The sequence below is a fragment of the Xenopus laevis genome, chromosome 8S (assembly GCF_017654675.1).
Source record: "Xenopus laevis strain J_2021 chromosome 8S, Xenopus_laevis_v10.1, whole genome shotgun sequence".
NCBI classification, from domain to species: Eukaryota; Metazoa; Chordata; class Amphibia; order Anura; family Pipidae; genus Xenopus; species Xenopus laevis.
The window spans coordinates 84710256-84738039 of NC_054386.1; the positions used below are offsets into that span (position 1 = coordinate 84710256).

Below are 27784 nucleotides of genomic sequence, written 5' to 3' on the forward strand. Positions count from 1 at the left end.
AATGCGTCCAACGTCCTATTAGTATTGTGATGAAGTAGTAGCCTTCGTATTGCGGCCTGATTTAGAGACATTACGTCCATTGCATCAGCACGCAAAGTTTGGGCAGAAACGGGCTGTGAAGCTGGGGCGGCCATATTTTATTTCCCGAGGGTTGTTTGAGGAAAGCAAAGAAACAGAGAGACCGGGCCCTGGGGCCAGTGGAGGAGGAGAGGGGCCTACAAGAGCATCATGTCTGAGACATACGGTAAGGCGTTGAGTCTGTCTGTGCAACGTTAGGGAAGTGCGCTTTAATACAGTCCCACGTAGTCTTGACAGGTGTTTGAGGTGCAGAGTCTGTAAGAATGAGAGTGTCTTGCGGTGTCTGTGTTTTAAAGGGGATCCCTATGTCCCAGAGCTGCGGAAGGCAGGAATGACTAACGCGTAGCTAATAAGGAATGACGTGACAAGAATCCCTACTAGATATTGGCAGGATGGTCTGTTAAAGCAACACCGCACGCAGCAGGACCCTGCGCTACTACAGCAAAATGCGGATATGTGGGCGGAGGGGTTCAGTGACAGAGGGTAGTTTGGCGAACAAAGGTGGTAGGATACATTGCTGGGCTAGGGCAGGGACTTGATTTGCGTCAGATTGGCTTGGTGTATGTGAACACTGTGAAGCCATTGTGATGAACCCGTCCTACTGGAATCCGTTTGTTCATCAGCTCTGCCTGACAGCTTGATAGAGACTGGTTATGTACCCTGGTTAGTTGTTTAGCTGAGTTGCTCGGTTGGTTAAAGGGCTTGTTCACTTTGAGTTAACTTTTACTATGACGTAGAGAGCGATATTGTGAGTCAATTTGCCATTGGTTTTCATTCTTTTTATTATTATTTGGGGTTTAGAGTTATTTTGCTTTTTATTCCGCAGCTCTCCACGTTGCAATGTCAGCAATCTGGTTGCCAGGGTACAAATAAACCTAGCAACCCTGCACTGATTTGAATACGAGACTGGGGGTATTGATAAGAGAGGGCCTCCATAAAAAGTAAAGTAGCAATCGCTGCCTTTGTCGCCTTACAGAGCATTCGTTTTTAGATTTGAAAGCTTGGAAAGAGTCAGAAGAAGAAGAAAGCAAATCCTTTCAAAACAATAAAATAATAAGGATAAGCAATTGAAAAGTTACTTTGAATTAGCCGTTTTTTTTTTTTTAAATGAATCAGTTAATAGTGCTCCTCCAGCAGAATTCTGCACGGAAATCCAATTCTCAAAAGAGCAAACAGATTTTTTTTTATATTCAATTTTGAAATCTGACACGGGGCTAGACATATTGTCAATTTCCCAGCTGCCCCAAGCCATGTGACATGTGCTCTCATAAACTTCAATCACTCTTTACTGCTGTACTGCAAGTTGGAGTGATATCACCCTCCTCCCTTTTCCCCCCAGCAGCCAAACAAAACAATGGGAAGGTAACCAGATAGCAGCTCCCTAACACAAGATAACAGCTGCCTGGTAGATCTAAGAACAACACTCAATAGTAAAAACCCATGTCCCACTGAGACACATTCAGTTACATTGAAAAGGAAAAACAGCTGCCTGCCAGAAAGCATTTCTCTCCAAAAGTGCAGGCATAAGTCACATGACCAGGGGCAGCTGGGAAATTGACAAAATATCTAGCCCCATGTCAGATTTCAAAATTGAATATAAAAAAATCTGTTTGCTCTTTTGAGAAATGGATTTCAGTGCAGAATTCTGCTGGAGTAGCATTATTAACGGATGTGTTTTGAAAAAAAACATGTTTTGCGATGACAGGATCCCTTTAAAGATGAACCACCCCTTTAAGTTAAAGGGATACTGTCATGGGGGGAAAAAAATCAAAATGCATCTGTTAATAGTGCTGCTCCAGCAGACTTCTGCACTGAAATCCGTTTTTCAAAAGAGCTAACTTTTTTTTTTATATTTCATTTTGAAATCTGACATGAGGCTAGACATATTGTCAGTTTCTAAGCTGCCCCCAGTCATGTGACTTCTGCTTTAATAAACTTCAATCACTCTTTACTGCTGTACTGCAAGTTGGAGTGATATCACCCCCTCCTTTCCCCCCAGCAGCCAAACAACAGAACAATGGGAAGGTAACCAGATAACGGCTCCCTAACACAAGATAACAGCTGCCTGGTAGATCTAAAGCTGGCCATAGACGCAAAAATCCGAGAGTCCCAACATTTGCTGTTATCCTGAAACCTGTTATCCAGAAAGCCCACAGTTACAATAGGCATCTGCCGTAGACTACATTTTACATTTTCACATTATTTATTTTTTCATTGTGATCATAAAGCATTACCTTGTACTAGATCCCAACTAAGATATAATTAGCCCATAACAAGGCGTAACAATCCTGTTGGGTTTATTTAAAGTTTAGTACATTTTTAGTAGACTTACGGTATGGAGGTCCGAATTACAAAAATAACCTTTATCCGGAAACCATGAGGTCCTGATCATTGTGGATAACAGGTCCCATCCCCTGCAGATTGCCAGCCCTTTTTATAGCCTGCTTTTACTTATTTCAAAGACTAAAAGTGGCCATACACGGGCAGATAAAGCTGCCGATATTGGTCGTTTGGACCGATTTGACAGCTTATCTGCCCGTGTATGGGGGCTTCTGGCCACGATATCGATCGGGAAGGTTTGATTTTTAACTGACCGACCCGTCGGAGCCCCTTGGCGCATCGTAATTCGATCGTTCGGCCATACTGTCAAATCGAATTACCCCCGTAATTACCCCCGATATAGCCATGCCGTTAGTGGCATATCGGGGAAAGATCCACTCGTTTGGCGATATCGCCAAACGAGCGGATCTTTGAGTCTATGGCCACCTTAACAATGGCTGAAGCTTAGGGAAAGGAAGGGTTATGTTGTTTTTTATAAAGCCTATTGTTTACATTCAAACTCATTTCACTGTGTACAGGGGGAGGGGAATTACCCCCGTAATTACTCCCGATATACTTACCCATGAGAAGTAAATAATTTTGAGTACAGATAAACAGAAGTCTATTATGCATGGGGATAATTTCTATTTATTGAATTTGTGTTATAATGTGGTATACTGCTCTTCTAATATAGAGGTCCACTATCCGCTTGAAGGTGTTTAGTGTCAAGCTTAACACTTTATCACTTTTTTAATCCATCATTTATTTATTTATTTATTTTTTTTACATTGCTCAATGGGTGAAAGAACCAGTATGTTGATAAAATAATGGCATGGTCTGCATCTACGCACCGGTTGAGGACTATGTTCAGTTAAATCTTTCTTTTATTCATGTTATTTCTCTATTTAATGGTTTCTGCTCGTGTCTTTTTTTGTTTCCTTGTTTTTAGCTTTGGTTCTCTGAATATTTCTGGAGACCGATATGTGAGAGTATCTCTGTGTGAGGATGCATGTGTGTCTGTCATACTGTAAACATTTAGTCCTGCCTACTAATGGAGCCATGATTCTCTTTGCCAAAGTCTGCCTGAAGTAGTGGTTCTTTGGTTAACGAAATTCATAATAATATCTTGTGTAATGGCTCTCCTGCTTGTACACTGATATGTCTGGTTCTGTGCTGTTAAAAGTAATTTACCACTAGGATGGATTATCGGCATGTATATTTTGGTTCCCACTGAATATTTCCTGTACAAACCAGAAGTGCTTTAAACCACACAGATAAAAAGTACTAATGTCCTATGCTGTCTCCTAGAATAAATAGGTATAAAAACAGGTTTTATGTAATGTTTTACAACATTTGGTCCCCATTACAAGCTGACATTTTTGTCCTTGACCTTTACTTTCTTTGTAGACGTGGGTGTTTCCTGTCAGAAAGTGCGGAACTACCACAGGAGGGGAACAAATCATTAAAAATTAGTTTAACTGCAATTTGATTTAGGCAGAGGAGTATTAAAGATGACATATTCTCTTCCTTCCTCTGAAGTGTGACATAACGAGCAATAGCTCTCTGAACAAGCACCACAAATAAAATTTGCTCAAGAAACAAACAAAATCTAGGCCTTGGTGCAAGAAACATGCTATTTTGTTTGCATCCATATAGTTAGCCAAAGTAATCTGCATACACTACTGAGAACATAAAATAAATGTTTTGTGTTGTGGTAGGGGATTGTCAACAGAGGGTTCAGGGGCCTTGGCTAGGTACCAAAAATCACCAGTGAAAAAGTAAAAATTTAATTTTTTTGGGGGGGGGAGGGGTGTAGGGATAAATGGAGTGTGGCCAAGAAACTGGTGTTTGTGGTTTTGTGGGCAACTGGGGAAAGATGTGCAGATGTGGGGTGTTGCATGGTCCTCTATTTGGTCCACAAGTTGAGAGATGCAAAAAACTTTTTTTGTACCTTAAAGGGATACTGTCATGGGAATTTTTTTTTTATTTATTTTTTTCAAAATGAATCGGTTAATAGTGCTGCTCCAGCAGAATTCTGCACTGAAATCCATTTCTCAAAAGAACAAACAGATTTTTTTATATTCAATTTTGAAATCTACCATGGGGTTAGACATATTGTCAATTTCCCAGCTGCCCCTGGTTATGTGACCTGTGCTTTGATAAACTTCAATCACTCTTTACTGCTGTACTGCAAGTTGGAGTGATATCACCCCCTCCCTTTTTCCCCCCAGCAGCCAAACAAAAGAACAATAGGAAGGTAACCAGATAACAGCTCCCTAACACAAGATAACAGCTACCTGGTAGATCTAAGAACAACACTCAATAGTAAAAACCTATGTCCCACTGAGACACATTCAGTTACATTGAGAAGGAAAAACAGCAGCCTGCCAGAAAGCATTTCTCTCCTAAAGTGAAGGCACAAGTCACAGAACTTGGGGCAGCTGGGAAATTGACAAAATGTCTAGCCCCATTTCAGATTTTAAAATTGAATATAAAAAAATCTGTTTGCTCTTTTGAGAAATGGATTTCAGTGCAAAATTCTGCTGGAACAGCACTATTAACTGATTCATTTTCCCATGACAGTATCCCTTTAAAGGGGTTGTTCACCTTCAAAACTGGTTGTTTTCAGATCGATCACCAGAAATAACGACTTTTTGCAATGACTTTGTGTCACCATTTTTCTAATATTGAAGTGTAGCGTGTCATTTTTCACCTTCTAAAGCAGGGGTAGGCAACCCGCGGCTCTTCATCCTGCTTGCTGTGGCTCAGTCTTGCGGCTTGTCACGTCGTCTGTACAGCCCACATCTGCTGGCGGCTTCTTGAGTGCGCGGTTAGCTTACCGGGGTCGCACACGCAGGAAGCCGCCAGCAGGAGCGAGGGCTGTAAAGACGTCCCAGGAGTGACAGGCAAGACCGAGCCACAGCAAGAGGATTCCTCATGGACCTTTCCGCGGTCACACACTCAAGACAAGAGAGGGAAGATCAGCATGAAGCATCAGAAACAGAAGTCACATTAAACAGATGAGAGCACTAGCATTTAATAGGGCTATTCAGTGTTTAATTTATTGCATAGTAGGCTACACATACACACTGCACTTCTGTTTGTTGTATTCTGTTGTTGTAACGGTTAAAATTAAAAAAAGTTTAAAAGTTTATAAGCTGTGTTATGTTTTGCGGCTCCAGACTAATTTTCTTTAGTGGAAGAGGGGGCAAAATGGCTCTTTTGATAGTAAAGGTTGCTGGAAGGGGGGGTCGCCGACTCTGTAAACTGTTCTAAATTGATACATTTCTTCTTTGTCTCTGCTGAGCAGAATCTCTGGGGTTCATTACAGGCAGCTGTTAGAATTGATACAATAGTTGCTGATATTCCACTGATACTGCTGAGAAATATATCGACTAAATGTTGCAACATTGTAACAGTTTAGAGTCTGCACCTGAATTAAAATGTTACTGTTCTCAATTTATTGAGAAAAGCTCCAAGAACCATCCTATGTGGCTTAATATAGACGTAAAGAAGTTAATAGGAAAGAAGAGAAAAAGCGGATATAAGTATTTGTTCTGACCTCAGTCTGTGTGTGGTCGTACTACCATTCATGTCATGTGCAATGATTTAGAGTCCGATTTGTTTGTGGATCTGCTCTCATTATATCTACAGGTTAATGGCACATGAGGGTACTCACACTAATGTTATATGCACTCAAGACTTGGAGATTGCTCCTTCCACTATAACAAATCAAAATGTCTGACTATAGACTTATGCCAGATACTAAACAAATATGCCTGTTTATTGTTTCAAACAAAAACTTTTTAAATGGGAATGAGGAATATGCGTGGAAACCGCATAAAAGCTATAGAGAAACACTTGGCTCTAAATTAGATGAAAAACAGCAATATTCTAGTACAGGTATGGGATCTGTTATCCGGAAACCCATTATCCAGAAAGTTCCGAATTACGGAAAGGCTGTCTCTCATAGACTTCATTATAATCAAATAATTCAGATTTTTAAAAACGATTTATTTTTTCTCTGTAATAATAAAACAGAAGCTTGTACTTGAGCCCAATTAAGATATAATTAATCCTTATTGGAAGCAAAACCAGCCTATTGGGTTTTATTTATATTTACATGGTTTTCTAGTAGACAAGGTATGAAGATTCAAATTATGGAAAAATCCGTTATCTGGAAAACCCCAGGTCCCGAGCATTCCGGATAACAGGTCCCATACCTGTACCACTATATTATAGGAAATTGATTCTTATTCCTCTCATGTTTTCATGTATATTTCTGCAATTTCAGACTTCCTGTTCAAGTTCCTTGTCATTGGCAGTGCTGGGACAGGGAAGTCCTGCCTTCTTCATCAGTTTATTGAAAGTAAATGTGAGTACTATTCATATGCAAAGATTCCTCCAGAGGGAGATATCTCTACTATTCATCCGTTAATATTTATCCTTGTTTTATGTTGAATATAATGCATAATGAAGTTAACTAAGTTAACTGTTCGCCAAGAACTGCTGATGCAGGAAAACCAACAGTGCTGCATTTATATAATGAAAGTAACTAGTTGCTTGGCACATTAATAGCTTATAACATCACTGCTTCATATGAACATTTGAATCTTTTATAGTTAGTCTTTTCTTTAGTAGTTTATTTTCCCTTATTCAGTCTCGGCACCACAAAGAAATGTTGGACAATTAATCACCTTAAAAAATATAAATAAAACTCCATTATAATTAAATGATTTCCCTTTTCTCTGTAATAATAAAACAGTAGCTTGTACTTGATCCAAACTAATATATAATTAATCCTTATTGGGAGCAAAACCAGCCTATTGGGTTTATTTAATGTTTACATGATTTTCTATTAGACTTAAAGTATGATAATCCAAATTACAGAAAGATCTGTTATCCGGAAAACCCCAGGTCCCAAGCATTCTGGATAATAGGTCCCATAACTGTACTAGACTTTTAATACAGTGGATACAGCAGTGAGTTTTTTCACCTTAACACTGTGGTGTGAGTGGGCGTGGTAGTAAACGCATTCTGTAGTTTCAACCCCAAACAAAAAACATACTTCTGGATTCCATTCCTTTAACTGACTGTGTGTTTAAACAAAATAAAAATAGTCTCACAATTAAAGGGAAATAACGTCCCAGGCTAAGTCTCCTTGTATAATTTATTTGTATGTAAGGAGACTATTGTAATGCTTCCCATGCATGCAGCCCTTCACCAAATAGAATAAGGCTCCCTAAACAGCTTAACATTTTAGGTAGGTTATACTAACATAGGTCTTTTTTCTTCTATTCTGGGGTACGCATATAAGTGTTACTCTGTCTCATGGGGCAGGGTAAACTTATGGTGGGCAAAGGAAGGAGGCTCCCCCGAAAGTAAGTTTTGGTGGCACAGGGGACATTTAGAGGGAAAATTTACTTTACTATTTGTATGCCCATTCAGTTTATGCCACCAAAAATAAATGTAAATGTACATTTATACAGATACACCTGATTCCACAGGTGGAAAGAAACTATGATACTCTTACTAGCCATTTCTCAACTCCTCATAGGCTCACATGGGGGAATGCAAAAATCATTTGCAATTAGGGATGCACTGAATCCAGAATTCGGTTCGGGATTCTGCCTTTTTTCAGCAGGATTCGGATTCGGCCCAATCCTTCTGCCTGGCTGAACCAAATCCGAATCCTAATTTGCATATGCAAATTAGGGTTTGGAGGGAAATTGTGAGACTTTTTGTCACAAAACAAGGAAGTAAAAAAATGTTCTCCCCTTCCCACCCCTAATTTGCATATGCAAATTAGGATTCGGTTCGTTATTTGGCCAAATCTCTCGTGAAAGATTCGGGGGTTCAAAATAGTGGATTTGGTGTATTGCTATTTGCAATGCGAATAAATGTTTGCATAGTGAAGAATGTTACCTCTACAAAGACTTTGCCCCCTCACGCGACTGTAGAATATTGATTGGGAATCCTATAGTTTGCGATAGTGAGCAGTCTATGTAATAACAGTGTATGTAAAACTTTTATGCCACCTTCAAGCAGGTTTGAAGTTTTGCAATGCAATAAAAGTCTAATGAAGTATATTATATTGTGAAATGCACAAGTTTTTTCTCTTTGCGAATTTTATTATATTTCCCCCATAGTGTAATGCAACCTCTCTGGATTTGGGACTTGTCTCAAGTAAATCGGAATGGGCAGCACTCCAAAATTTAATTAAAATTGCTTTTATTCTTAATCGCAGGGCAGCATTTATCGCAACGTTTCAAGCCTGGCACTACTCTTTATCAAGCTAACAAATCAGTGTACACAGTCTCCTTTTTATACTTTGTTGTTACAGCGCCATCTAGTGGAACTGCAACATAGTATCCATTTCAAACATTTAATTAGTAACATATATGTTTCACTTATCTGACATTGTTTCAATTAGACATCCATATTCAAAAAGTAGCAAAATGTATCCTCAAACAGGCTGTGAAAAAGAGACATTAAAACCAAATTAAGAACATATAAATTATGAATGTGTCACAGTGTGACCTGGATTTTACTATTGAGTGCTGTTCTTATATCTACCAGGCAGCTGTTATCTTGTGTTATCGAGCTGTTATCTGGTTACCTTCCCATTGTTCCGTTAGGCTGCTGGGGGGGGGGGTTGATATTGCTTCAACTTGCAGTACAGCAGTAAAGAGTGACTGAAGTTTATCAGAGCACAAGTCACATGACTGGGGGCAACTGGGAAACAATGTGTCTAGCCCCATGTCAGGTTTCATAATGAAATATAAAAAAAATCAGTTTGCTCTTTTGAGAAACGGATTTCAGTGCAGAATTCTGCTGGAGCAGCATTAAAGGAGTCCTTTAATGCTCACTGCTGTCCTCTATGCACAATGACGACAATGGTTGATGCATGTGTGGCCAGCTTAAAAGAAGCTTTTTTTCAACATTTTATATTTCATAAAACTGTCACCCTTGTCTCCTGGTAAGTTAATGTCTGTCCACATTTTGTATTAGCTTTGTTATAACTGGTCTACCAGACAGTGTGGCATTTTCATTATATAGTAGGTTGTATAGACTATTGTTGTATCGCTCTTGGAGTATAATAGATGCTGTGCGTGCTGTAGAATTTTGTTGACGGTAAAGGTTGATTTCCCTCTTTTCTTTCAGTTAAACAAGATTCAAATCATACAATCGGAGTGGAATTTGGATCTAGAATTGTTAATGTCGGTGGTAAATCTGTTAAGCTGCAGATCTGGGATACGGCAGGACAGGAGAGATTCAGGTCTCGTGTAACCTTAAAACTAATATACTAAGTCTTGTTGTGAATTATTCATGAGATTCTGACATAACACTGAATTGTAAAAGGGGGTATGAGGACAAACAAAAACATGCTTAGAGAGTCTTACTTATTAGGACTTTTAAAATGTTTTTTTTTTTTTTAATATTCTCTAGTCATCATTGTTTGAAACAAATGAAAATGCTTTAAATAATTTTTAAGTTGGGAAAGCTGTAACTTTTCACAGCTATACAGAAATGTGTGGATAGCAAGTGCATGTTTCCTGTCAGCCATACACCAGTTTACAGACTGATTTGAGACTCAACATGCTTGAGCAATTTGCACTGATGTGTTTGTTTGGCCATGACACTCTCTGGTGTGCTGATGCTGTGTACATGCCATTAAGAAAAATTAGCAGGTTTACTGCTCAGATGACAGACATCTAAACTGCCTCTCGAGTGCCCATATGAAACTTGGTGAATAGCGCTTGAGATAAACATGCTTTTTGCCCATTGTTTTAAAAAAAAAAAACCAATGATTTGTGTTATCGCTTGAGCTAAACCGGGAAATCATAGCTACTCCATGTTTGGCCCTTGCAAGGTAGACAGATTACTATTGCATAGATAAACCAAAATCAAGTATCTGAGTTTTCATAATCAAATTATCTACCTTGCAAGGTCCAAGCATAGAGTAACTTAAGTATTCTGGTTTAACTTAAGAAATGACAAAAAACATAGATTTATTTGTGATAACAATAGGCAGCAAGTCATTTTTTGTGAAATGCAAGTTATGCATGTCTGCGAGTGAAAACTATATCTTAAACTTAAATTTTCTAATATTTTATCAGATCGGTAACTCGCAGTTACTACAGAGGAGCAGCTGGGGCACTGCTAGTTTATGACATTGCAAGGTGAGTTGTGCAGTCAATAAACTTAATCATTCCTGAATATAGTATAGCATGCAGCTGTATCTGTATGCTATACTCTGCTACCATAGCATGGGTCAGGGCACATGGAATAATAGCTGAACCCTTTCCACTTGCTAGGGGCACCAGGCAGGGGTGTCCCCTCTCACCCATGCTGTTTGCTGTGGTCATTGAGCTTCTTGCCATCCTGAAAAGAAAAGCTCCAACGCTGGAGGGCTGGGACCAGTGGAAGAAAGAGTATCTCTTTATGCAGATGATTTATTAGTCTACTTAGCAGATGCAGGCCCCTCATTAGATACACTAGTCCCTATAATCGCACACTTTGAAAAACTCTCTGGACACCAGGTCGATTGGGATAAATCTGCTTTATTATGTGTGGATCCGAAACCCCTTCCTGCCCTGCCACAGGACACCCCCAATGACAGTAGAGGGTTTTAAATACATTGGAATCCAAATCCACCCTGATCTGGATACCTTATCACCTAACCATCAACCAGTACTAGTTTCTATAAATTTCCTGACGTCTTATACTGCCCCCCCCCAAACAGGTTAAGGTGCCCATACACTGAGAGATCCGCTCGTTTGGCAATGTCGCCAAACGAGCGGATCTCCCTCCGATATGCCTACCTTGAGGTGGGCAATATCGGGCTGATCCGATCGTGGGCCCTAGGGCCCAAGGATCGGATCCTAATGATGCCTAACGGGCGGTCGGATCGCGGGACTGCATCAACGAATAGATGCAGCCGCGATCCAACGGGATTTTTTGTCCCATCCGATCGAGATCTGGCCGACTTTCAGCCAGATCTCGATTGGTGAAGCCCGTCGGGGGGCCCCATACACGGGCCAATAAGCTGCCGACACGGTCTGTGTATGGCCACGTTTAGACGCTTACAGGATGTGCTAGATGGTTCCATGCTCAGTACATATGAGTTCTTTAAAGAGAAACTTGTTGAACCTAACCTCTCCTCAATTTGGTAGAACTGAACTACTAATCTTCCAACCCCAATTTGAAACCACAAATCCTAACTAAACCTATGTCAGCACTCTATAAAACCTTACTGAAAACTACCTCCTTACCCTTTCAGAAGTCTTATCATAAGAGGTTGACCAGCATCCCAGACCTAACGGAGGAGGACTGGGATGAAGCAACAGACAGAAGCTATTACTACTTATTTTCTGTATCGGATAAGCTAATTAATTTTAACTGGCTACACCAGTTCTATCTTACACCCATACGGCTAAGATCCATAGTCCTGTCCACAGGTAGCCAAGTTCCGGACTGAGGTTATAAATGGCCTAGCAGATGAACTAGATTCTCCTATGTTGCTAACACCTCAGGTGTGTACACTAGGGATCTTAGATGACCTTATAAATGCTAACTATGCCAGAACCAGATACAGGCCACTACTATATTATGTAAGGAAAGCTATTGCAATGACATGGATAGGATACAAACTTCCCACGGTCAACAACTGGATCACTCTGGTGAATTAGACCGTACCTCTTATCATGCTTCCCTTCTTGGCCAGAGGCTCTCCGAGGCAGGGCTTGGTGGTCAAGGGTCCCCATGAATTAGGATACTTAATTTTATATACCTTACAGATCTAACTGTCATATGTAGACCCTGGTGTAGTGGATCTTGCTTGTTAACATATGTGGGATATGTGTAGAGATGTCGCGAACTGTTCGCCGGCGAACTTGTTCGCGCGAACATCGGGTGTTCGCGCTCGCCAGAAGTTCGCGAACGTCGCGCGACGTTCGCCATTTTGGGTTCGCCATTGTTGGCGCTTTTTTTTGCCCTCTCACCCCAGACCAGCAGGTACATGGCAGCCAATCAGGAAGCTCTCCCCTGGACCACTCCCCTTCCCTATAAAAACCGAAGCCCTGCAGCGTTTTTTCACTCTGCCTGTGTGTGCTGAAGAGATAGTGTAGGGAGAGAGCTGCTGCCTGTTAGTGATTTCAGGGACAGTTGAAAGTTTGCTGGCTAGTAATCGTTTTGATACTGCTCTGTTATTGGAGGGACAGAAGTCTGCAGGGGTTTGAGGGACATTTAAGCTTAGGTAGCTTTGCTGGCTAGTAATCTACCTTCTACTGCAGTGCTCTGTATGTAGCTGCAGTGGGCAGCTGTCCTGCTTCTGATCTCATCTGCTGACTGCTGCAATAACAGTAGTCCTTGTAAGGACTGCTTTTATTTATTTTTTTGTTGTTTTACTACTACTACTACTACTACTACTATAAGAGCCCAGTGCTATTAGTCTAGCAGTGTTGGGGAGTGGGACTGGTGTGCTAATCTGCTGCTCCTAGTAGTTCAGCAGCACCAACTTTAATTTTTTTTTTTTAATATTCATTTTTTTTTTATTTTACTTTTTTTTATTTTACTACCGCTGTAGTAGTGTATAAGTTGACCTTTTAGGCATTATTTGCCCTGTAGGCATTATTTGCACACTGTTTTCTTCAACCCGCCATCGAGCTGTGTGACCTTGTTCACATTCTGTCTAAATATCCATAATATTACCGTCTCCAGAAAAAACACCGGAGTCACTTTTTTCAAGCAGCCATAATATATTTTACGTAATCCGTATCCACCGCTGTAGTAGTGTATACGTTGGCCTTGTAGGCATTATTTGCACACTGTTTTCTTCAACCCGCCATCGAGCTGTGTGACCTTGTTCCCATTCTGTCTAAATATCCATAATATTACCGTCTCCAGAAAAAACACCGGAGTCACTTTTTTCAAGCAGCATTCATATATTTTACGTAATCCGTATCCACCGCTGTAGTAGTGTATACGTTGGCCTTGTAGGCATTATTTGCACACTGTTTTCTTCAACCCGCCATCGAGCTGTGTGACCTTGTTCCCATTCTGTCTAAATATCCATAATATTACCGTCTCCAGAAAAAACACCGGAGTCACTTTTTTCAAGCAGCATTCATATATTTTACGTAATCCGTATCCACCGCTGTAGTAGTGTATACGTTGGCCTTGTAGGCATTATTTGCACAGTGTTTTCTTCAACCCGCCATCGAGCTGTGTGAGCTTGTTCACATTTTGTCTAAATATTGATAATATTATCGTCTCTAGAAAAACCACTTGAGTTACTTTTTTTCAAGCAGCATTCATATATTTTACGTAATCCGTATCCACCGCTGTAGTAGTGTATACGTTGGCCTTGTAGGCATTATTTGCACAGTGTTTTCTTCAACCCGCCATCGAGCTGTGTGAGCTTGTTCACATTTTGTCTAAATATTGATAATATTATCGTCTCTAGAAAAACCACTTGAGTTACTTTTTTTCAAGCAGCATTCATATATTTTACGTAATCCGTATCCACCGCTGTAGTAGTGTATACGTTGACCTTGTAGGCATTATTTGCACACTGTTTTCTTCAACCCGCCATCGAGCTGTGTGACCTTGTTCACATTTTGTCTAAATATTGATAATATTATCGTCTCTAGAAAAAACCACTTGAGTTACTTTTTTTCAAGCAGCATTCATATATTTTACGTAATCCGTATCCACCGCTGTAGTAGTGTATACGTTGACCTTGTAGGCATTATTTGCACACTGTTTTCTTCAACCCGCCATCGAGCTGTGTGACCTTGTTCCCATTCTGTCTAAATATCCATAATATTACCGTCTCCAGAAAAAACACCGGAGTCACTTTTTTCAAGCAGCATTCATATATTTTACGTAATCCGTATCCACCGCTGTAGTAGTGTATACGTTGGCCTTGTAGGCATTATTTGCACACTGTTTTCTTCAACCCGCCATCGAGCTGTGTGACCTTGTTCCCATTCTGTCTAAATATCCATAATATTACCGTCTCCAGAAAAAACAACCGGAGTCACTTTTTTCAAGCAGCATTCATATATTTTACGTAATCCGTATCCACCGCTGTAGTAGTGTATACGTTGGCCTTGTAGGCATTATTTGCACAGTGTTTTCTTCAACCCGCCATCGAGCTGTGTGAGCTTGTTCACATTTTGTCTAAATATTGATAATATTATCGTCTCTAGAAAAACCACTTGAGTTACTTTTTTTCAAGCAGCATTCATATATTTTACGTAATCCGTATCCACCGCTGTAGTAGTGTATACGTTGACCTTGTAGGCATTATTTGCACACTGTTTTCTTCAACCCGCCATCGAGCTGTGTGAGCTTGTTCACATTTTGTCTAAATATTGATAATATTATCGTCTCTAGAAAAACCACTTGAGTTACTTTTTTTCAAGCAGCATTCATATATTTTACGTAATCCGTATCCACCGCTGTAGTAGTGTATACGTTGACCTTGTAGGCATTATTTGCACACTGTTTTCTTCAACCCGCCATCGAGCTGTGTGACCTTGTTCACATTTTGTCTAAATATTGATAATATTATCGTCTCTAGAAAAACCACTTGAGTTACTTTTTTTCAAGCAGCATTCATATATTTTACGTAATCCGTATCCACCGCTGTAGTAGTGTATACGTTGACTTTGTAGGCATTATTTGCACAGTGTTTTCTTCAACCCGCCATCTAGCTGTGTGTATTATCGTTTCCAGAAAAACCAACTGAGTTTTTGTTGTTGTTGTTGTTTTTTTAAAAATAATGCCAGGCAAAGGCAGGCCGCCACGCAGAGGCCGTGCTAGGGGCCGTGCTGCTATGCAATCCTGTGGCCCTAGCAAATTGCCCAGTTTTAAAAAGCCAATGACCCTGAACTCCCAAAATGCTGAAGAGGTAGTTGACTGGCTTACACAGCACACCCCATCCTCTACCGTTTCTAACTTTACCACAACATCCTCCTCATCCTCCACTGCTATGGCCACCCCACGTAACACTTCCTCCACCACCGGTGCCCCTTCTTCACTGGGGTCAGAGGAGTTATTTTCCAATGAGTTTCTTGAACTGAGTAATGCGCAACCATTATTGCCAGAAGAAGATGAAGGAGATGAGGACCTTACACCAGATTTAATTCTGGCAGAGAACACGATAGAGATGGACATAATGAGTGATGAGGAGGAGGTCCCCGCTGCTGCTTCCTTCTGTGATGTGTCAGAAGAAATTGATGCATCTGAGGAGAATGATGATGAGGAGATTGATGTTTTGTGGGTGCCTAGTAGAAGAGAGCAAGAGGAGGGTAGTTCAGATGGAGAGACGGAGAGTCAGAGAGGCAGTAGGAGAATAAGACTTAGAAGAAGCAGGGAGGACAGCCCGCAGGGATCAGCAGGGCAACAACATGTATCGGCACCTGTGTTCAGCCGGCCAACGCACCCGCCATTGCCGCCAATACCGCCAACTCCGCCAACTTCTACTGTTACCGCCAGATCGCACACTTCCAAAAAGTCAGCAGTGTGGGATTTTTTTAATGTGTGTGCCTCTGACAAAAGCATTGTAATTTGCAATGAGTGCAGTCAGAAACTGAGCCTTGGTAAGCCCAACAGCCACATAGGTACAACTTCTATGCGAAGGCACATGAGCGGCAAGCACAAAGCACTTTGGGAGCAACACCTCAAAGGCAACAGGCAAACTAAAAGCCACACTCCTTCTGGTCCAGCATCTTACTGCTCTACCTCTGCTCTCCTTGACCCGTCTGAACCACCCTCCACTCCGCCTTCCACCTTGACCACCTGTTCCCATTCCCAGTCATCTGCCACCAGCCAAGTTTCTGTGAAGGCCATGTTTGAGCGTAAGAAGCCAATGTCTGACTGTCACCCCTTGCCCGGCGTCTGACAGCTGGCTTGTCTGCACTCTTAGCCCGCCAGCTTTTACCATACCAGCTGGTGGACTCTGAGGCCTTCCGCAAATTTGTAGCAATTGGGACACCGCAGTGGAAGGTACCCAGCCGCAATTTTTTTTCTAAAAAGGGAATACCACACCTGTACCAACATGTGCAGAGCCAAGTTACCGCATCTCTGTCACTTAGTGTTGGGCCAAAGGTCCATATGACTACTGACGCATGGTCCTCCAAGCATGGTCAGGGCAGGTATGTCACCTACACTGCCCACTGGGTGAACTTGGTAATGGCTGGGAAGCAGGGAATGGGTAGCTCAACAACAACAGTGGAGTTGGTGTCACCGCCACGGATTGCACGCGGTTCTGCCACCACCTCTACTCCTCCATCGCTCTCTACCTCGTCTTCTTCTTCTTCTTACTCTGCTGCTGGGTCCTCCTTCTCCTCCTCCACACCTGTGCACCCCCAGCTCCCCCTAGGCTATTCGACGTGCCAGGTACGCCGTTGTCACGCTGTCTTGGGATGACGTGCCTGGAAAGCAAAAACCATACCGGATCTGTACTCCTGTCATCTCTGCAGTCACAGGCCGATCGGTGGCTGACCCCACACCAACTGCAGATCGGAAAAGTGGTGTGTGACAATGGAAGCAATCTGTTGGCAGCGTTGAGACTAGGCAATTTAACACATGTGCCCTGCATGGCACATGTGTTAAATTTAATAGTCCAACGTTTTGTCTCCAAGTACCCAGGATTCCAGGACGTTCTCACCCAGTCCAGAAAGGTGTCGGCCCATTTCAGACGTTCCTACACAGCCATGGCACGCCTTGCTGACATTCAGCAGCGCTACAACATGCCAGTCAGGCGTTTGATTTCTGACAGCCAGACTCGCTGGAATTCAACGCTCCTTATGTTGGAACGTCTGCTGCAACAACAAAGGGCCGTCAACGAGTACCTTTTTGAACTGGGTGGTAGGACTGGATCTGCACAGCTGGGGATTTTTTTCCCCCGTTACTGGGTGCTTATGCGCGATGCCTGCAGGCTCATGCGACCTTTTGAAGAGGTGACAAATATGGTCAGTCGCACCGAAGGCACCATCAGCGACCTAATACCCTTCGCTTTCTTCCTGGAGCGTGCCGTGCGACGAGTGACAGATGAGGCTGTAGACCAGCGTGACGAGGAGCTGGAAGCGCACGATTTCTGGTCGGAATCACCAGAACGAACCCAGGCACCTGCTGCAACGCAGGGAGAGGTGCCAGAAGTGGAGTCAGAGGAGGAAGGTGGCTTTGTGGAGGAGGAGGAGGAGAACCAACAGGAGCAGGCTTCCCAGGGGGCTAGTGGTGACCTTTTGGGGACCCCTGGTCTTGTACGTGGCTGGGGGAGGAGACCGTGGATGATGCAGTCCTTGATAATGAGGAAGCGGAGATGGATAGCTCTGCATCCAACCTTGTGAGAATGGGGTCTTTCATGCTGTCATGCCTGTTGAAGGACCCCCGTATCAAGAGGCTTAAGGAGAAGGACCTGTACTGGGTCGCAACGCTACTAGACCCTCGGTACAAGCATAAAGTGTCAGAAATGTTACCAACATACCACAAGTCCGAAAAGATGCGGCATTTACAAACCAGCCTGCAAAACATGTTGTACAATGCTTTTAAGGGTGATGTCACTTCAGGAACTCATCAACATTCCAGGGGCAGAGGTGCCAGTAATCCTGCCACGAGCACACCTGCAAGGACAAAGCCCTTTGGCCAGTCTGTAACGTCAGACATGCAAATGTTTTTCTGTCCAAGGCAGCGCCACAACCCTTCTGGATCCACCCTCAAAGAACGCCTCGACCGGCAGGTAGCGGACTACCTGGCATTAACTGCAGATATCGACACTCTGAGGAGCGATGAACCCCTGGACTACTGGGTGCGCAGGCTTGATCTGTGGCCAGAGCTGTCACAATTTGCCATGAACCTCTTGTCTTGCCCAGCCTCAAGTGTGCTCTCAGAAAGGACCTTCAGTGCAGCAGGAGGGATTGTAACTGAGAAGAGAACTCGCCTAGGTCACAAAAGTGTCGATTACCTGACCTTTATTAAAATGAATGAGGGGTGGATCTCGGAGGGTTACTGCACGCCGGAAGACTTGTTCTGACTTCTATGCAGCTGTCCTTCTCTTCAAGCCTCATGACTCCACACACAGCTGTCCTTTAGCGTCCTCCTCCTCCCTCCGCCACCGTTACAAACTAGGGTGCAAACCCTACTGGTTTAATTTTTTCTGGCCTCTGTGCTTCAGTGGCTGCAACCAAAAAAACTGGGCAAACAATGTCTACAAGGTCAACGTATGGCAAAAAATGACTATTTTCAGCATTTATATGGCATATTTTTTCTGGCAACTGTGCTTCAGTGGCTGCAACCAAAAAAATGACTATTTTCAGCATTTATATGGCATAATTTTTCTGGCCTCTGTGCTTCAGTGGCTGCAACCAAAAAAATGACTATTTTCAGCATTTATATGGCATAATTTTTCTGGCAACTGTGCTTCAGTGGCTGCGACCAAAAAAATGACTATTTTCAGCATTTATATGGCATATTTTTTCTGGCCTCTGTGCTTCAGTGGCTGCGGCCAAAAAAACTGGGCAAACAATGCCTACAAGGTCAACGACGTTGACCTTGTAGGCATTGTTTGCCCAGTTTTTTTGGCCGCAGCCACTGAAGCACAGAGGCCAGAAAAAATATGCCATATAAATGCTGAAAATAGTCATTTTTTGCCATACGTTGACTCAACGTATATGGCAAAAAATGACTATTTTCAGCATTTATATGGCATATTTTTTCTGGCAACTGTGCTTCAGTGGCTGCGACCAAAAAAATGCATATTTTCTGCATTTATATGGCATAATTTTTCTGGCCTCTGTGCTTCAGTGGCTGCAACCAAAAAAATTTATATTTTCAGCATTTATATGGCATAATTTTTCTGTCAACTGTGCTTCAGTGGCTGCGACCAAAAAAATGCATGTTTTCTGCATTTATATGGCATAATTTTTCTGGCCTCTGTGCTTCAGTGGCTGCAACCAAAAAAGTTTATATTTTCAGCATTTATATGGCATAATTTTTCTGTCAACTGTGCTTCAGTGGCTGCGACCAAAAAATGCATATTTTCTGCATTTATATGGCATAATTTTTCTGGCCTCTGTGCTTCAGTGGCTGCAACCAAAAAAATTTATATTTTCAGCATTTATATGGCATAATTTTTCTGGCAACTGTGCTTCAGTGGCTGCGTCCAAAAAAACTGGGCAAACAATGTCTACAAGGTCAACGTATGGCGAAAAATGACTATTTTCAGCATTTATATGGCATATTTTTTCTGGCAACTGTGCTTCAGTGGCTGCGTCCAAAAAAACTGGGCAAACAATGCCTACAAGGTCAACGTATGGCAGTTGTTTAAAGAGAACAGTAGATTACTAGCCAGCAAAGCTACCTAAGCTAAAATGTCCCTCAAATCCCTGCAGACTTCTGTCCCTCCAATACAGAGCAGTATCAAGCAGATTACTAGCCAGCAAACTTACTATCATCTGTCCCTGAAATCACTAACAGCTCTCCCCCTACACTATCTCTTCCAAGCACACACAGGCAGATTTTTCAGATACATTTTTGCCCTTGATCCCCCTCTGGCATGCCACTGTCCAGGTCGTTGCACCCTTTAAACAACTTTAAAATCATTTTTCTGGCCAGAAATGTCTTTTCTAGATGTTAAAGTTCGCCTTCCCATTGAAGTCTATGGGGTTCGCGAACCGTTCGCGAACCGTTCGCGTTTTTGCGCAAGTTCGCGAATATGTTCGCGAACTTTTTTTCCGACGTTCGCTACATCCCTAGATATGTGTAAAGTCTTCTCCTGATGAATAGACACATGTCAAATATGAATGATATGCCTAAATTCCTAAGATGACCAACCACAATATTAGTTTACATATTGTTTTAAAAATATTGTCATAGGTAATTGGCATGTGTTATTGGCATGTGTTTTATGTCTAAAATCAGTAAATCATTACCTATATGAAGTCAACAGAACTTTGTATGTTGAGATTAACTTATTATAAGATTGAGTATATTGTAAAATTGGGTTATTATGATGCAGATGTTATGTCAACTTTGATGTCATGATTGTATGCATAGTATTAGCCCTGTTTGCTAGGCAGCATGTATTTGGGAATTGTAGGCATAGACTGACAGGACATACTGTAAGTAAGTATTACTGTAAGTAAGTACATTTTCAGAAAGCACCAAAAAGCAATGCTTTCATATGTTATAATCTTGGCATTTTTTCCCATTTATGAAAAGTCAAAATCTATTTCAGGTCTTCAGACATCTTGTATTGGATGAATGACTCTTGGCTAGTATAACACAATAACCAGCCTAATTGTGGCTTGTTTATTACTCTATCATATTTTACATATTTTAACCTATTTGAACCAAATACTTAAAGGGATACTGTCATGGCAAAAAAGAAATCGGTTTCTCATGAGAGCAAACTATTTTTTTTAATATTTAATTTTGAAATGGTGATAGACACATTGTCAGTTTCCCAGCTGCCCCCATCATGTGACTTGTGCTCTAATAAACTTCAGTCACTCTTTTTACTGCAAGTAAGAGTGATATCACCCCTCCTGTACTGTAAGAACTATTTAAGAATTCATAAAATTATTGAAGGTTTGGCAAGACCAGTAATGATACAGGGACATAGAGAAATAACAAAATCCTCTACCTTGCATGTGTTGTTTTTACAGAGGGAAATTTTAATTATGCCAATTATTCCGCAATGTTTTTTTTATTGTTAGTATGAATGATTTTAAAATTGTTAAAATTTGGAATAATATCCTTGCACGATTTAGTGTAATCTTAGAGGTATTCTTGACTGACATGTCATTTAATTTCTTCAGTGTTTAATTCAGAGTTTAATCTCCTTTAAATGCAGTAATATTGAACTATTGTACAGCAGGATTAACTCTGCGTGCTTTCCAGCACTGTATAAAATATTGAAACCTTGGAAGCAACAATGGAGACGGCAGACCCAGGAATTGTAGAGAACAATAACTCTTTTGAGTATATATGCAGAATTGTCCCAGAAATCTAATGCTACCACTCTTACTGAATTTAAACTCTTGTTCCTTTCTTTCAGCCGAGAAACCTATAATGCTCTTACCAACTGGTTGACAGATGCCAGGACTCTGGCCAGTCCAAACATTATTATTATCTTGTGTGGAAACAAAAAAGATTTGGATGCTGATCGAGAGGTGACATTCCTTGAGGCATCCCGCTTCGCTCAGGAGAATGGTGAGAAAGAGTTAACGAAACAGTCACACCAAAAAATTAAAGTGTCCTAAAGTAATGAAAATATAATGTACTGTTATGCTGCACTGGCAAAACCGGTATGTTTGCTTCAGAAACACTACTATAGTTTATATAAGCAAGCTGCTGTGTGGCCATGGAGGCAGCCATTCAAGGTGTACTGTTCCTTACGAGTTTCGTACCCCCTGGTACTCAGTCATAGACATAGAAGTACCAGGGGGAGCGAAACGTGTAAGGCGGAATACCATGTGGTCTGTATATCTTTTTAACATGATTTTTGAATAAAGACTATTTTTTAATATAATATTGAGTTTTGGGATAACTGGTTTTGAATGATTATATCCTTGTGAACTGGGGGCATTATCCCAAAAATCATGGGCCCTTTTTGTCAGGCCCTGTATAGGCTAGCATCCTGTTAAATACATATTTTTCCACAGACCCGACTTTTGACTAATGATAAATGTGGCCCTTGGACTTGACGTTTTGTTTGTTGACACACAAAATATTAACTCGGGTTTATACGTAATCATGTAGACACTTATACATTGATGTATATATACACAACTGTATATTGTTTTTGTGACATTTTCAGAACTGATGTTTTTGGAAACTAGTGCGCTGACTGGAGAAAATGTGGAAGAAGCTTTTTTAAAATGTGCAAGGACGATACTGAGTAAAATAGAATCAGGTAAGGGGCAATTCTCTTTTTTGTAACATCAAAGTATTGGTCATTCGTTTTTTTATTTTTTAATTAGTCTTGTAAGGAATCTCTTAAGTTAATAGAATTTGAAAATATGCATTTATGCAGACTTGTTGTTTAGTCTGTAGTCCCTTAAAAAGATTTGGCCTATTTCATGGTGAAATTGTTTGGAGAAAGAAACCTTTCTCAAATCTTTCCTCGGCAGAAGAACATCAGAGCAGCCTCTTTCTATTTTTTTTCCTAAGCAGAAGAGCATCAGAGCAGCCTCTATCTTTCTCCTGACAACTTCCTTGACTACTAGGTGGTCAGAATAGTCAAATAATGATGGTTTTGTAACAAAATTAATTCATATTAACAGTACATGTATCCCTTAATATCTTGTAATTAAAGAAAAATAAATAATGAATGTACCTTGCAACGTGGGTCATATCTGTTGCTTTTGAATCTGAGCTGAATGCTGAGGATCAATTACAAACTCACTGAACAGAAATGTACCATGTGGCCCCCTTTCAAGTCGCTGACTAACTCAGAGTTATAGAGCTGAAAAGCTGTTTTATTAGAAATCTGTTCACTCCAGCCTTTATACATTACATTTTTGGCTAACTAACTATATTAGAAACATTTTTTATTTTGCACAGCCTATCTATTTACACAGTTTTTTATTTTCACACTGAACTGTTCCTTTAAGTCTTTCCCATTGTTATGAACCAAAGGTTTCCTGAACTAATGTTGGACCTGAAAGGAGTCTTAAATGAACATCAGATAACCACCGGATTAGTGGCTGAAATTCATGGACATATTTGGCCCTCTCCATCAAATATATCAATTTTTTCTGTGTTCTGTGGCTTTTTCATTAAATATTCCAAACCCTTGTGTCCCTGCTCTCCAAAAGCAAAACTTGTGCCCCATCTACCCATTGTGTCTATATAATGTATGCATAAAACAACCCTACCCTGTGCAGACAGATCTTGTGAACGAAGCAGCTAACCTTCTACTTTGGAGACCAGAATATTCAGCATTTCTAAAAACAAACAATTCAACATGGCTGAGCAAAAAAAAAAAAAAAAAAAACAATAACAAGGACTCATTTACAAACACATACATGCTAAAATTAAAAGGATTTAGGTTCATATCGCTGGCAAGTGTCCAAATCTGGACATGTAAATGATCTGCTATGATCTATATTTTTCAATTTGAACATTTTGATCCAGTCTTTACTAAAGTTTGACAGATATGGAGAAAATAAATGTTTTTGTGGGTATATGATTTGTAAGAGAAAAAATGTATAACTGGTGTATGGTTTTATTCATTTTTCTGCTTTTTCTCGTCTAAACCAACTGTGAGAGCTATGCCTATTTTAGTTATCCCTTAAATGTACACTGCTGGGGAAAGGAAATCCCATACGTTTCCACATGTTGTAACAGAATGTGAAAAAAAATCCTCTAACCTTAAAGTAACAGTGGCTTCATATAAGTTTGGAAATACTGGTGTTATGATATGTATGATACTGCATTTCTTTGTTTTTTTTCCTTTGGAATGTATAGGGTTACTGTTACCCTGCAGAATTTTGACCCCCTACACAATGCACTTCAAGGGGCATATTTATCATAGTTAAAAAAAACTTCAAACTTCGAATTGGAGGTCGAAGTTTTTTTTGGGTGGAAGTGGGCCGAATTCGGCCTACTTCAAATCGTACGATTGTACTTCGTTAGTACTTCAATTCTAACTCTTTTTAACTTTGACCTTAGATCCCCCAAACTCCCCCAATTGCCTCCATACAGGTTGTAGGAGGTCCCCCATAGGCTAAAACAGCACTTCGGTAGCTTTTAGGTGGTGAATGGTCAAAGTCGAAATTTTAAAGAGTTTTTTCAAATTCGAATCGAAGTATGACTTCCCTTGTTGAAGTACACAAAAAACAGCTTGAAATTCGAAGTTTTTCACTTCAGAACTTCACCTCGACCTTTGATAAATCTGCCCCTAAGTGTTCAGAAGCAAGCTGTATAATTGGAGTCTATCTTAGAATATAAAGCCACAGTCTAGATTAGGGGTCCCCAACCTTTTTTACCCGTGAGCCAAATTCAAAAATAAAAAGGAGTTGGGGAGCAACACAATCATGCAAAAAGTTATTGGGGTGCCAAATGAGGACTGTGGTTGGCTATTTAGCTTCCTATGTGGACTGGCAGCCTCCAAGCCAGGAATTCAAAAAGAAGCACCTGCCTTGAGGCTACTGAGGGCAATATCCAAGGGGTTGGTGAGCAACATGTTGCTCGCGAGCTACTGGTTGGGGATCACTGGTCTAGATGCTAAGACTTTTCCAATCGGTGTACCATGTCTTTGCCAAATTATAAAGCTAAAGGAATTTTCCACTTTAAAAAACAAAAAAAACCGTTTAACTTGTCCTGTGGGATACATACAGTGTTGGACTGGCCCACAGGGATACCAGGAAAACTCCAGGTGGGCCCAGGTGTCAGTGGGCCCTCCTGCTTCAAAATATTTGGCCTATTTCTATGAGAACAAAGAGACTAAATCGTTTGAATAATATATTATAGCATGTAAAGAAAAGAGACTAGCAGAATAGAGGTTGCATGAGGAGAGGAATTCTAATAGTACTGAGAGTACTGATCTAAGGTCTTTTGGTGGGCCCCTGGTCTAAGATTTTTGGGTGGGCCTCTGGTGTCCCAGTCCGACACTGGATACATAACAATAGTTTACAAGCTATGGTTCAGACATTTATAGAAACAATTTGTATTGGAATTGACTCTCTGTGATAGCAGAAGCACAATGATCACTTAGTATCTGAGACAACGTTTTAGACATTGTATCTTTGAAATATGCTGTGTGTATTAGAAGTCCACAGATGTTTTCAGTTGTAAGAAATGTATTAGTGATGTACAAAAGCAAAACCTTTCCTCATTCTGTGCTTGTTTAGGAGAGCTTGACCCAGAGAGGATGTGGTCTGGGATCCAGTATGGTGATGCCTCACCACGACATGCAAAGCACTCTCATGGCACCCAACAGCAGAGCAGGCAACAGTGCAATTGCTAATACAACCACTCTAAAGGTAATGGCATTTGTTTGCATTAGATGATATAAACTATAGGCATTGTTTTACGTGGTATACTGTGCATTATCACATGTTGTAAGCAATGCCAGATATACAGAAATTGGAGGCTAGGTATAAATTGGAGCACTAGTTATTATAGAATGCATCCTTAAAGGTAAACTATACCCCTGAACAATGAAGGTCTCTATAAAAACCCTGCTTCATGAAAATAAACCATACAGCGTTTTAAAAAGGCGATGTGGCGACTTTGCACCGGAAGTTACTTGCTGACTTTACAGATGATTTTCAGCCAGCGTTCGTCTCCCTTTTTTACATTCTTGGCATAAGAGTGTGCGTGACTGGTATTTCTCTAAGAGCTGCTAGCAATGAAGTCAGCAGACAGGTCAGCCATAAATCTGTCAAGGAACAAATAGAACCCCTACAAAGTCAGTGCACTCACGCTCACTCCTTTTCTGCTCGCAGCTCTTTGGGAAATAAATTACGCTAACCAAAAGGGAGAAGAATGCAGGCAGAAAATCATCTCTAAAGTCAGCAAGTAACTTCCGGCTTTAAAAAGGAAGTTGGGTAGCGCACAAGTAAGTGCAAAGTCACCACATCGCCTTTTTAAAACACTGTGTACCACCGGAAGAGAGATTTTATTGCAATTTTTATGTATTAAACATTAAAAAGAGTTAACGTTGTCAAGTATAGCCAAATTAATAGAGGGGAGAGGAATTCATTTTTTAGTTTTTTTTTTTTTAAATGCTTGGTGTTACTTGCCCTTTAAGTATTTATTTTGGGGGTATGGTTTCCTTTTAACTGATGGCTTGGGACTTGTGCTTTTTAGGGAAGTTCTCCATGATCCCTTCTAATACAGTCAAAGTTCTTATAACAATGCAATAGTAATTAAAATGAGTTCCATCGCACATTTTGATCACCACAGTCCTTTCATGAAGAATTGCAGTGGTAAATATATTTGGCATCCCTAATAGATCCATGTCTGCATGCAAGACATTTACCATCCAAATTAATGAGAAGTGGCTGTAGTAAGAGATGGGAATTTTGTCTAATATTATTCTCCCTGAACTAACGGCAAAATGCCTAGTGTCAAATTCCTAAATCACTTCTTGGGTTGCAACACTAAGTGGGTTATTCAATAAAAACCGGATCTTTCTCATTATTTTATTAAAACAACTTTGATCCAGTAACGTAACTAGAGGGGGGGGGACATGCAGCTGCCCCCCCCCGCCCAGTGGTGTGCAAGCTGCCGGGGGGCCCTGAGGGGGTGCGGGCCCTGGCCCGCTCGCACCCCCTGCACCCCCGGTAGATCTGTCAAATGCCCATCCACAATTTTACCCTATTTGGTGTGGGAGAAAATTCCAATACGATTTTTTTTCATATTTGACACCTGAACATTTTTTGGATTATTGGACGAAACCCAGCACAGACCATGATAGCTTCCAATTGTGAAAAGGAACATCTGCCATTGACTTCTACATGACCTTGGCAGTTTTGAGTCGGAGTACTTTTTATTCAGGCTTTTAGCAGCCTCTGGGGAATAATAAATCTCGGGGGAAATTTTTTTTTCCCAATAATAAAAGTGTTTTCCCCTTTCAAACTCTGACCAGAAAAATTTGAACTTTAGTAAATAAACCCCTAAATTCAGAGTGCATTTTCTTTTTCCCTAAAAAAAAAGTATAAGGAGTTCTAGATATTAATATGATGGTTTGTACAACTGAAGGCGCATATAGTCGTTTTTTTACAGTATAGTTTTATTTTTACAGTATTTTAAATGAAGAAAGACCATAGCATTCACGTAAACATTAATACCCTTGCATTTACGTTATCCATTTTCTGCTTTGCTTACAGGAGTTTATCAGTTTAGACGTAGAAGCTTGCCCTGGAAGCTTGCTCATCCTTTTCCAAGTAAATGAAAGCACTTGCCCTAACTACAGGATTCATCTTGTTCCCTGCTCTGTGTTTGGAAGCCCGTGTGATGGCATCCTTCCTGATATGGCTCCTTACGCACTAAAAACATTGGAGAGAAGAATCACATCTTTGTCAGTCACTGTGGCCACTCTGTAAATATCCTCCAAGTGGATGAAAAGCCAAATAATTCATCCTAGTGTCAGCCCCCATTCCATCCCAAGAAGGAACTGTGGTTATTATAATAAACATATATATATATATATATATATATATATATAAGCACCAAAAAATTAAATGTTATATATTACAGTAATCAGGATCAAAGAAACACAATAGTCAGTGCACTCATTATGCATGAAGAACGACTGATATTTGTGCTCCTTATTCACCCAGTATCAGAGCTGACATTTAGTACATATCATTTTTGGTCAGCTTGTTTTGTTCATATACCCAGTTTATTAAAAAAAAAAAAAATC

The 27784-nt window shown here is 40.7% G+C and overlaps 1 protein-coding gene across 3 annotated transcripts; it reads left to right on the top strand.

Annotated features, from left to right (window-relative positions):
• The first annotated feature begins 5 nt into the window (after positions 1-5).
• On the top strand, positions 6-27784 carry rab4b.S (RAB4B member RAS oncogene family S homeolog). Of its 3 annotated transcripts, none has more exons than XM_018231881.2 (8): positions 6-244; positions 6692-6772; positions 9562-9676; positions 10518-10580; positions 21467-21621; positions 22229-22324; positions 25266-25398; positions 27258-27784. In XM_018231881.2, the coding sequence occupies exons 1-7, from the start codon at positions 229-231 to the stop codon at positions 25379-25381; spliced, it is 642 nt and encodes a 213-aa protein (XP_018087370.1). In that variant the 5' UTR covers positions 6-228; the 3' UTR covers positions 25382-25398; positions 27258-27784.

Coding starts and splice junctions, on each gene's coding strand:
- rab4b.S (XM_018231881.2), top strand. Junction 9,677..10,517: donor GCAGGACAGGAGAGATTCAG/GTCTCGTGTAAC, acceptor ATATTTTATCAG/ATCGGTAACTCGCAGTTACT. Junction 21,622..22,228: donor CCGCTTCGCTCAGGAGAATG/GTGAGAAAGAGT, acceptor TGACATTTTCAG/AACTGATGTTTTTGGAAACT.